The sequence below is a fragment of the Pholcus phalangioides genome, unplaced genomic scaffold (assembly GCF_987345545.1).
Source record: "Pholcus phalangioides strain wild (caught in Gottingen) unplaced genomic scaffold, Ppha-v1.0 ptg000022l_1, whole genome shotgun sequence".
NCBI classification, from domain to species: domain Eukaryota; kingdom Metazoa; phylum Arthropoda; class Arachnida; order Araneae; family Pholcidae; genus Pholcus; species Pholcus phalangioides.
Window position 1 is genome coordinate 36,741,375 of NW_028301615.1, and position 12,571 is coordinate 36,753,945.

General features: G+C 40.2%; 1 protein-coding gene across 1 annotated transcript in view; it reads right to left on the reverse strand.

Annotated features, from left to right (window-relative positions):
* LOC149070286 (rho GTPase-activating protein 26-like) overlaps positions 1 to 8,143 on the reverse strand; it is a 54,219-nt gene extending 46,076 nt beyond the window's left edge. Inside the window, exons 1-2 of the mRNA XM_089249913.1 lie at positions 7,801 to 8,143; positions 2,773 to 2,868 (exon numbers count right to left, since the gene is read on the reverse strand). Of these exons, the coding sequence (XP_089106039.1) occupies positions 2,773 to 2,868; positions 7,801 to 7,954 (250 nt within the window). The 5' untranslated portion in view covers positions 7,955 to 8,143. The remainder of the gene's footprint in view (positions 1 to 2,772; positions 2,869 to 7,800) is intronic.
* Between the last annotated feature and the right edge of the window lie 4,428 nt (positions 8,144 to 12,571).

Here is a 12,571-nt window from a genome sequence, read left to right on the forward strand (position 1 = left end):
CATGATAGTTGCCTATACAGCTCTTGCCCTCTCACAAGTGAGGTTCTTAAAGTGTAACCCATTGGTTCTTTGAGTGGCGAGCCCTTGTACCTTGCCATAGTTGCTGGCCTGCAGCCAATAGGTTTTTGGGTGATGTGCTTCCAGGTGAATCCACATTGCTCGGTTGAGCCCTTGCTGTCTTTTTGTAGTTACTGGCCAACTGACAGCGCCAAATAGGTACCAGCCAAAGGGTCTCAGCTGGGTTATCGATGGGCCCTCTATTGATTCTGCTTAGCTCACTTAATCATTCTTTTCAGCACCTGCGTTTGTCAGCTGGCATTTGTTAGGCACCAATGGGTCTTTGGTTTACAATGGAGGTACAATGTAATGAATTAAGGCCATACAGAGGGTTACATTACTTGTTTTCTGGTTCCCAAAACCTGGTCACTTATAGGTAGGGGAAAATTTTGCCTCCACAGATTTCGGCAACCAAAGGAAAATTTGCGTAAATTAATCAACATTCAAGTTGGTCACAATTGAAAAAAGTCACCATAAATCTCTGGATTTGATAGCCGATAATTAGCAAACTGTTTATCAAATCTTTTGAGTAAATAAAAAAAAAAAAACCTATAGGGACATTGAGAACAAGAATTTTTCATTGTATGATTTGACAGACAGTGTACAGAAGAACCTCTCGATTACCATGAAAAAAACTGAAAAAACATTTTGTCAGTGAACAGGAAGTGTCTATTAATAAATGGAAAATACACCCAGTGGCCAAAAAAATTAGGACATCCTGCTACTCACCACTAATATCATGTGGAGCCATCATCATGAAATATTATAGCCATAAAAGGGTGCACTTGATAAGCAATGATGTGAAGGTAGACGCTGGGATTGGCAGATGCTTCCAATCAATATAAGGAACAAAGAGTATAATATGAAAATGCAGACCATGATTCTGCTGCCACCTGCTTGAACAGTTATGTCATGTCTGGTCAAAATGTTTTGGCTTAGCTGCCACTCTTTAAAGACACATAAGAAAAGCCAAGAAGATTTGCAGCTTTGGAGATACTGGAACCACCCCTTGTGGTGCCCACAATCATGCCACGTTCAAAAACCACTCAAATCTTGTTTTCCCCTATAAACAAGTAAATTGCAATGTCAACTGGTGCTTCTAACCAGAAGAAAAAGCGTTTTATCAGCAAATCTGGATTATCGCGTCAGCGCACAAGCTGCATGGACAAGTCAAAGTTTGAGTAAGGAGTGTTCCCAATGTTTTGGCCACTGAGTGTATATTGAAACCCCTTAACATAATTTTTAAAGAATGTCTGTTAACAGGAGGTGTTTGGTTAGGACTAAGAGCTAGGTTATGGAAGGTTCCATTGAATTAGGTATCATGGTTAAGAAATTACAGAGGGAGATTCATGGTTTTGCCACCAGTGGGTTATACAAATTTTTCACACTTTTTACCCATTTGTCACCCTAGGCTATAGCCTGCTCAGGCCGTTCCCTAAATAGGCTTCTGCATTTATGAATATAAAACCGTCATTATTTAAATAACTTATGTTAGAAACTGATACTAATAACTAGAGCCCCAAAGTTTGGGCACTAAAAAAGGGACGAAATAGGCAGGCAAAAAAAGGCATTTATAATTTTTGGGAGGAAGAAAAAATAACTAGAAACAAAGGTATTGGGGGGGGGGGTCTAAAAACTAGCTGAAAAATTGGTTACACTTAATCAGTCTATTGTTTTAATAATAGTTTAAAATAACTCTGCAGTATTATCCAAGATAAATTGATTTCAAGCCAAAATGTTAGTAGACCCTCAGGATTAGGCCAATTCCAGGACCACCATTACTAGATGCAGAGCCAGTAGAGAAAATTATCTGTGGGGCTCCTTTGAGTTACGAATAATCCTTGTTTATTTGCTGTATTATTGAGCAATCTTTGCCATTTCTATAGTTGAAACATGGCTATATTTTTTATATTACCACGTATGCGGGACTGCTTCAAGTGCAGAGCCTTGCGTGGCCGTATCTGTCACATCTCTGAGTGCGACTCTGGTCAATTTAGTCGAATACTAAATATGTATGTTTAATAAATAGCCACAGTGGTTTGCAGAACATAGGTGCAAAAATAAAATCAGAACAACATGGGCCCCAGAACCCCGTCTGCTTCCACCCCGCCATGTGTGAGCCATGACGTCAATTTATGACCTCTTGGGACAATCATTGATCCACTATATACATACAATGCAGTCCAGTGCCTGAGCGAGGCATGTGGAGAAACAAAAATTTCTAATTTTCTTCTGCTTTTCTAATACAGGTTTTGTTGATCTGAAACAAAATCATTTACATCTAATGCCATCTGGTCAAAGCAAAGTTAATGCATGGCAACACCAATACCTCAGATCATTCATTTGCATCTAAATGGGGCTTTTTTGGGGGCTTTCTGATGATAACTAATACTGAGCTTGTCCTATAACATAATAGTGTCACCTAAGAGAGGTAGAAAATTTTAAAAAGAACGATACCTTTAAAGTTCTCAATGCTCAAAATATTCAAGTTTTATAGATTATGGCCTATGAAATTCACTAATAAACTTAAAACTATGTTAAAATAGGCAGTTATGGCACGGAAATTTCAAAGAAGGCATTTCTACCAAAAAAGTTTTAAAATACGCAAAAACGGCATTTTGCCTGAACTTCTGGGCTCTACTAATAATTGCTTGCAGAAACTTGAATACAAATTAACGAGCAACGCAGAATATTAACAACAGCACTCATACTTACCAATGATAATTTCATCATCCGTTTGGCTGCAACCAATACAATCGAACCTAAAGTTGGTTAAAGTCGCAGCAAGGCTTCGCTGTGCTCTTGACAATGCTGAAAAGTGTAGCAAAAAAACTTCCATTATTAGACATATTTTGATTTTACAACCAAAATTAAATAATCTACAGGAAATTTCTAACATGCGCACAAACACATACATTGATGCTCTCATTATTGTATTCAATAAAATATCGAGTGCATAACCATCAGAGTTTGACAGAACATGACCATGGTGACCCAATTTTTTGACGAAATTGTGAAAAAACTGAATGCTCGTTAGATAACTTTTATGGAGGCCTAGCACATGAGCATAGAGCCTGCTCAGAGGGAGAGAGAGAGAGTTCTTTTTTTAAAAGCTTATAGCTCTCACCACCAGTAATGTACTTAATTCATGAGAAATTTCACAAACTCGAGCGAAAAAGCAGTCAATGTGGGTAACTTCTTGGCATTTGTTGGAAATTCTAAGGGTTCATTAAACATAAAAATCATTTGAAATTCGATTTTTTAAATTTAATGCAGTGCTTTTTCTTAATGTATTTATGTAGTTTTACCAATAGATGGCCACAAATTCGTTTTGGATGAGTGGGAAAGGTTCCAAATCTGTTCCTTCACATTTGAACATATAATAAATCCTTCACACCAGTGGCCAATTTTTTTTGAATCATCAATTTTTTTTCACCTCCCGAAATTCGCACCCCACATCGACGAAATACTCCATAGCTTCCACTCTTTCCAACATTGATTGTTCTTTAGCTTAATTGTTTACAAATAAATTCATGATGAAGATATTCTTCAACAAACTTGAAGGTTGTGTCCTCTGGCCACTTTGCCATCCTGTATTTCAGTGAAATTACAACTAAACGGGAAACACCAAAACAGGTCCACATGTAAGATCAAAATAACTCCCTCCAGTGAGAGTGAGCAAAGACACCTCTAAGAGTGGCAGGCCATTAAACGGCCCCTTAACATCTGCACCCTGCCACTTCTCAATCCTCCGGGAAGTGATGCATCACCGCTGGCAGGATCATTGGAACCATGAGATAAATAATAAACTTCATGCCATCAAGCCCACACTTGGCCATTGGCGTTCGAGCTGCAGAACTAACAGAAAGGAGGAAGTTCTGCTTGCCCGGTTACGCATAGGACACAGTCGCCTCACACAATCATATTTATTATTACGAGAGAGTCAACCAGAGTGCCCTCATTGTCAAAGTCCATTGACCATTGTTCATGCTTTTACTTGTTCACATCATCGTCATCATTTTACGACCGCTTTTGGTCATAGTCATCTTTCACTTCATGACATTTTAAATGACAATAGCGATGCATCTCGCATTTTTAAATTCATCAAAGCCATTGGTTTATACGACAAATTATAGTTTTTACAATTTAGGTTATTGTTTTACGTTTCATGTTCCGTTTTATGTGTTTTAGTTTTTTGACATGACTGAAGGACATTTTTCTGACTTTTATGTCTTGCTTTGGCGCAGTTTGACCAAATTGGTCCTTGCGCCAATAAATTGAAAATCCAATCCAATCCAAAACATCTGCACACATTCTGAAGCTTTAAGCCAGGTTTCCCTAGTTTTCTGTAGCATGAAAATGCTGATTGGTCAAAAGACCGAAATTTCAGGTTTTTAACCAATCAGCATTTTCATGCGGCAGAAATTATACTCTTAGGCAAACTAGGCTTCAAGTAACATAAAATTTAGTTTACTACTTAATCACTTAACACATATAAACGGGGGCCTTGAGTCACTTCTGACATAATGCCCTATATCTGCCTACCCCCCCGCTTCATTCACAGCCGAAGACTTCTACGTAGTTGAATTTTTCATTAATATTCCAGGCAGGGCCCAGTGGCGGATCATGATTTTGGGAGGCCCCAGGCGCAACCTGATCTGGAGGCCCCCCCCCCATGATCTGGATCAGGGGCGGATTAAAGGTAGGGGCTGTCACCCCCCCCCCCCCGAGAGCAGAAAAATTAAATGGAAAAAAAATGTTTTCTACGTTTTTGACTGAATAACAAACCAAGAAAATAAATTTGCTTAAAAAAGGGGGAAAATTCAGAATTTTTTCCAAAAAAAATCAGAACCGTCCTGAAAAATTGAACAAATGGTCACAACCACCGCCCCCCCCCCCAAATTTGCGTTTATCCACCACTGCACCCTTTTGGCCCTAATAAGAACGAGATGGTTCACTAAAATGAACAATATTATGAAAATCATAACTTTTTTTTATTTTTGCATCACCAAAACCATAAACACAAAAATAAGATAAGGAAATGTAATGATATTCTCTGGTACTAGATGAAAAATAATCACACTCCCATTAAAAAAAAAATCACAGTAAAATTCTGCATCATATTTTTAGTAATCTAAGATGTCCGTCCTGGTGCCTTCAGCCACACGGCAAAAATGGAGATCCGCCATAGTTTTAGTAATTTAATATTACTGATTAATAAAGATTTGATAATATCTCAAATATAATATATTTGATTTGATACAAAGATACTGATAATATTTAATAGAAAAACATTTCTTCAGTAGAGGGAATAGAGGGAAGAAATTATATCGGAGTAAATATAAGAATTATATTTTTAATGGAAGAAATTAGTTCAGAATGAATTAAATTTAATGAAAGAAATTATTACAGAATGAATTAAATTTAATGAAAGAAATTATTTCAGAATGAATTAAAATTATTGTCAATGAAAGAAATTATTTCAGAATGAATTAAAATTATTGTCAGTGAAAGAAATTATTTCAGAATGAATTAAAATTATTGTCAATGAAAGAAATTATTTCAGAATGAATTAAAATTATTGTCAATGAAAGAAATTATTTAAAAAATTTTTTTTAGAAATTATTATTTTTTATTTGTTTATTCTATTTTATTTTTACTATTATTATATTAATTATTATTATTTTCTCTTTCAGCCACCTCGTTGGGCACTCTGCCTGTTGTGGCCTTTGCATTTGTATTATTTGTATTCAGAGTGAATAAAAATCTTCTATATTATGCCCCCCCCCCCGTTTCGTTTAATAACGAAAAATGCCACAGTATAACATTGTGGCCCGCGTACTTTATAAAATGTATCAATATGGCCTGCTATGCCTCAAAGGTTGAAGACCTCTGCAGTAGACTCTCGCTAATCCGGTACGTATTAGACCACGGTGTGCCAGATTTTACCGAAATTGCTGGATTAACTTTGAAGAAACCCATTGAAATAATATATGAAATTTCGTGCAAAGACATAGTCAGGACTTGATCGGCAATTAAGAAATATTAGAACGTGTTAAGGGGTTAGGGCATCAGGAGAAAAATGACACCACACCACCTAAATATCCTGGACTACTGGACGTGCTGGATTAGAGCACGACCGAATTCTCGAGAGACTACTGTAGTTGAATTGAAATGCTCAAATAAAAATTTATCAGATAATTTATATATTTTTAGTTTTGCTTACCGTTATTTTTGGAGATTCTGCAATCTATATCCTAAAGGAAATCTTGAGGATCGGCATGAAAATTTTTTTCATTACAATAACACACATTACAATTACATTAACAATAAACACTTTTCGGTCTGACACAAAGATGTTGTCTACCCAAGCCTCCTTGACCAATCCAAAAATGTAGCTCTTTTTTTAGAAAGAAGGAAAAGAAACCCCCTTGAACAGACGAGGAGGGAGTGTTAAAAGAGAAACAGAAAAATCACGTGATTCAGCATTCATTTCAAACCCCACTTTTTTTTTTGTCATATGGTGGTATGGTTCCAGTCATAGATTGCAAATGTATATGTTGTTTGAACCAGCTTATAGTATTTCATTCAAACAAGTGGGAGACAAAATCACAATGAGCTCTACTACATTCATTTTAATTAGTAGGAGTGTCTCTTCCTGTCGAAGTCGCCGCTTGCCGATAGCCATCTTGCCATCCATTATACTGTATACAAAAGCTTACACCAAAGCTGTCGTATTATCGGCGCCCATAAAAGCATTTAATACTGTGGAATGAGACCATGGCCCCCACATCCTGGACTAGGGCCCTAGGCTGGAATCTTTTGCGGGGGTCCCCCCGACCAGACTTTCGCGGGCCCTTTTATGATGGATTTATAGCGTTAAAAAACAAAAATAATGAAAATCGTCCCGGGGCCCCAGGGCTGGAGCCTTGCCAGCCCACCCCTTGTGGGGGCTATGAATGAGACATCTGTTTATGCCTTCACTCCAATTTTCATTTCGGACAGACATTAGGACCTGCTGTTCTCACCCCTCCTCCTGCTTGTGCCCTTAGGGAAATACTGTTTGAAAATGACCCTCCCTGAATGATCGCTTTACAATGTCTCTTCTTTCTTTGTCGGGGAAGAACTGGCCCTTGAGAGCTGCGTCTTGTAAATTGTTCTTTTCTTTCAGTTCCCGTTTTTCTAACATAATCTTATACGTACAGTACACATTAAAAAAAAAAAAAAAATTGCGGTTAAAAAAAAAAAAAGGGAGAGCAGATACTGTACTTAGTTCAAGAGATTTGTTGATGCGCATGTAAATTCATATGTAGGATGAAGCACACAACTATTTGGAGGCCCCCCGCTCTGCCGAGGCCCCAGGCGCGCGCCTCATGCGCCTGTGCGGTAATCCGCCACTGGCAGGGCCTCAGAAAAATCACTTGGTCCGGGGGCCCAAAGTGCTCTTAAGACGGGCCCCGTTCGTAGCTGAAGATGTCGGTCTTCGCATAGGTACACATCGGGGGCGGGGCGATCAATTCTGCCCTCCCCCCCAAGAGCCGAATAATGTCTGTCCCGTAAAATACAGGACACTCAAACAATTCACAATTCGCCCCTCCCATCACATCGCCCCGGATCCGCACCTGATGAGTCATGAGTGCTGACCCCCTTTACGTGACCTATGTATGGGTAGACGCCCCCGAAATTATAATTGAAAACAACCCGCGGAATAGGGCGCCGCGTGTGGTTATCATCGAGACTTACTTCTCCAGTTTGTGAGCAGATCCTTGACTTCCTTGATGAGACCCTTGATGGCTTGGCTCATCCGGTCGAGCTCCTTTTCATGTGACCTCAAATTTTCGCGGTAATGGGGACTGTCCGTCAAGCAGTCAGTGTATTCGAGCGGCAATAGACCCATGATAGATGGCACACACACGCAACGCTATTCACTCATGTGTAATAATAACCAACGCGCTATTTATTATTATTAATAATAATAATTGCCCTTTACTTTCAACTTTTCTAATCAACACAACAACAACAACAGGAAGGGAAACGTATCACCTCGTGAGACTGTCAACATTGCAATTCGCCCACACCCCGTTGCCAGATCCTTCAAGATAAGGAGACGTGTCTACTTATCTTGGACAATTCCCCCCTCCCATGATGATTCATGTTGACAATCTAATCTAACATTTTTTTTCCTTCTTCCAGCTGATAAGATGGACATTTTTTACAAATACAACGGATTCTCACTCTTTCCTTCAAAAATAGTCGAATAACACAATGAAAAATATGCTTGATAATGAAGTTTTGCTGCCATCTATTAAGCAAAAAGGAAACTACATAATATTTTCCCTTGCGCCTGTTTCATTTGATATATACTTTAATTGTGGAACAGCTGCTGCCATCTAATATTCATAAAAAAAAGATAAATACAACTCGCAGCTGGTTTCATTCTTGTAAACTAGATGACAGTAAGCCCTCCATCAGGAAACATTTTGAAACACTATGCAATTGTACATGTCAAAGCCGTGCAGCTTTCGGTAGACACTAGGGTAAGTCAAGACCGACCACATTTACATCAGTAACGTATACAAACTCCGTGTATATAGATTATTTTGTATTTGTCGGTCATTTGGACATCCATTGGCAAGTTTTTTCCCAACTGGCGCTTCTTGGGGCGAGTTTGTTACATCGATGGTATCTAGCACCAGCAATGTCATCAAAAATATTTCGTCAGCACCTGCCTGCAAATCAAACTTGCGAGCCGCCATGTTTATTGACGTAAATATTCGGGCGGCTCTGACCAGTGGTAAAACAATGTCCTATACTCTGAGTTTGCTGCCATCTATGGTTTAGAAATAATACTAGTTCAGAGTTTTTAGTTTGCATTCAAAATAACAGATGCCAGTATGAGTCCTATTTTTCTGTTTGGGATTCATTAATGACGTTCTCTAATTTGTGGATAGATGGCAGCAAGAACTACAATATTTCGACATGGAGTTCAAATTGTATCAGTATAGTTACCAGGCTAAAACACTATAACGCATTTACTCGCGTATAGGACGAGACTTTTGAATATTCATTGCTTCAAAAACCTAGGTCGTCCCAGAGTCGCAACTAGATACTTTGTCACCCGGGCGAACTGGCATTTTGGAGCCCTTTGGCAATGCAGAAGAAACAGGTATAAAGGGTAAATTGGGCGCCCCTTCCGGTTCAGCGCCCGAATTCGAGAAATAATTCCAGAACTAATGGCAATTTCGACTAAATGAAAATAACAATATGGGATTCACAGTATATACAATATTGATTAAAAAATTGGGCAGAACCAGGGAGTAAAATAATTCAAACTACACTGCTGGCCACCGTAAATGCAACACCCTGAAGGAAGCATGCAAATAATATGAAATTTACAACATGCATTAGCGGAGGTGAGATATGCAAATGATTAGAATTTCAGCGCAGACGCACATCACGCGCGCCTGTGGCGCCACTTCAAAGCGCTATTTAAGGCTCGGAGATTTCGACGATTTGAAGTACGGCAATTGTGTTTTTCTTGTGGTTTTTTCAAAAAAACGATCAATTACGCCTCGTAGAAAACAGCGATCATCTTTTGATCAAGTATCCGAGTTCGACAGAGGAAGGATAGTGGCCTACCGAGATTGTGGATTATCTTTCAGGGAAATCGGTAGTCGTGTTGGACGAAACCAAACAACTGTAATGCGGATATGTGATCGTTGGATGCAGGAGGGTACGACGGACCGACGTGTTCGATCGCATCCACCTCAGTGCACCACTTCACGTGATGACAGGCGTATGGCAGTGACGGATCGCTCAGCCACATCACGAACCATAGCACAGCACATTCAGTCTGTACCGCATCATCCAGTGTCTGCGCGTACCATTCGACGCCGTTTACAGCAGAGTGGTCTGTCCCCCCCCCCGAAACCGACCATGGCCCCCGCTCTGTCCCCATAGGGGATATAAGCTGGTCACCCAGAGGGTTTGGGCCATGGTGGAAGAGCGATGCAATATCCGGAGCACTAAGCACCCAAAGACCACCAGCGGATAAGAAGACAAAAAGTTGAGGTTACATGGGCAGGTGCATACGCACGTCGCCAGCAGGCCACGAAGGGGGCCCACAAATAACTATAGACACACATATATAAGATACATAAACATATATATACAAGCATATAAACACTCATATATATATAATATATGCAAGACAGGCGACATTGTCCATTGACAGCAACGGGAATCAGGGAACTTCATTGTCTATCAGAAGTCGCGCACAAAGACACCGTGAGACAATCCCAAAATATCGCATTTCATGCCAGAGGATCATAGTCTGAGTCTGATGAAGGGTTGTTATCAGCTTGTGAGGGAGCTGAAACATTCGTACTTTGGCACTGTTTCGTGACTGTTAATTTGTCTTCGTTTGAAATGACGTATCTAATAAGGCGCTTAATTCTTTCGATTCTGGAGTGTTTTCTCAGTAACTGTTTCTTCCAAGTGGTGTAATTCTGTGGCGTAGTAGAGCCAAAATGAAAGTCCTTGGTATACTCGCATGCCGTAGCATAGTGAAAGACGGTTCCCTCCCCTCCACATTTACACATGCTTGAAAACCTACTCTTATGAAAACGATGAAGATAGGAGGGGAAGGGGCCATGCTCTGAAAAAAATAAAATAGCCTCTCTAGACCAGCCATAACTAGAGCATTTAACTTTTGGGAGAACTTCATATATCTTACGACCTGTTTTCGTGTCATTTGACCATCGCGATTGCCATTTCTGTAACAGATCATTTTGCAACTTCTTCATCGCCCACGACTTTGGAAGAAGGATGGAGAAATCTGTTTCTGGTCTTTCGGTCGCTCTTTTGGCTAACCGATCAGCTGCTTCATTCCCAGTATTTTCACTATGCGCTTTGATCCACGAGATATAGATATGTCTATTTGGCAGTAACAGGTCTCTAATTTTCCGAGCCATCATGTGGCGTGATAGGGGGTCTAGAACCGCATATAATGAAGAAAGTGAATCAGAAAGAATGTGTGTTTCTTTCTTGCTAGCGCTTGCCTGTTGCATAGCTGTGAGCAGCGCAAACAGCTCCGCCTGAAATACCGTATTTAGATCATTGAGTTTATTGCTCCAGTTACTTATCTCCAAGTCATCCTGAAAGGTAACCATGGCCGAAGCCACTCCATGCTCAGTCTTGGAGCCATCAGTGTATATCTTATATTCAGCCTGTGGGTGTATTTCTCCTTTTAGGTCAATGCGGCATTCCTCCACAGATTGTGAAGGATGCTGGGACCATCCTGTGATTTTCCTTTCCATCTGGACGTAGGAAAGTGTCTCGCCATTCCCCAGCGTAACAGGAGTTTTCAGACGGGTCAAGAGGCTAAATTTGGCTTCACATTCTACCAGGAGACTGAGTGGGGGCAATCCCAGTATGACTTGTAGTGCATTTGTGGGCGTAGTTGAGTAGGCCTTAGAGATATATAGCAGATATCCCCTCTGAATTGAGTCAAGGCGCTTCTGTAGGGATACGGTAGCATTGGCTCCCCATATGGCGGCTCCATACACCAGAATACGTTGTGCGACCGTGATGTAAAGAGTCCTGCGCATCCTAGTGTTGATTCCCCAATTCCTGCCTGCTATGCAGTGAAGCCTCGTGAGTAGTTGATTGGATCTTGTGTTCAGCTCTGTGATATGGTCTTTCCAGTCCAATTTGTCGTTAAAATGGATACCTAGAATTTTAATTATGCGGAGTCTCTTGATGAAGTTGTTTGACAAACGAATTTGTGGCGGACGTTTCCCTTTGGGGGAGACCCATAGGAAGTTTGTTTTGTTGGTGGCTAATTTAAGGCCGTTCTCAGTTAGCCAGTTGCTGATATCAGCCAGGACGCTGGAGGCGTTTTTACCAACTCCCTCCACCGTGGGGCCCGAGACCAATACGATAATGTCATCCGCATAGGCCTGGACCAGCACGTTATTTGGCCACTTGAGCTGGAAGATGTTGTTAAGTACCAGATTCCAATATAGTGGGCCAGAGCAGGACCCCTGTGGGCAACCTTGAGTTAATTGTTTCGACACTGCTCCACTGCCAGTAACTATTGAAACTGTACGGTTAGAAAGGATGTCTTCGGCTATTTTCTTTAGCTGGGAGGAAATTGGAGCCTCATTTAATCTGCTGCGGATAACTGGATATTTAACAGAGTCGAAAGCCCCTTGAACGTCAAGAGTTATGATTGCCATGTCGTGCTTTTTCTTTTTCTGTGTATTAATTTCTTGCTGAATGGCAACCAGAGCGTGTTCAGTGGAGACACCATGTCTGAAACCAAATTGGTGGTCATTGATCCAATTAACTTTGTCTAACTCGAATACAATTCGTTGTGCAATTATCTTTTCAAATATTTTTCCTACAGTCGACAGGAGATGTATAGGCCTATATGACTCAGGTAGAATAGGATTTTTATCTTTTTTCAAAAACAGTAATACTTTACTGTTTTTAAAGTGTGTAGGAAACAGCA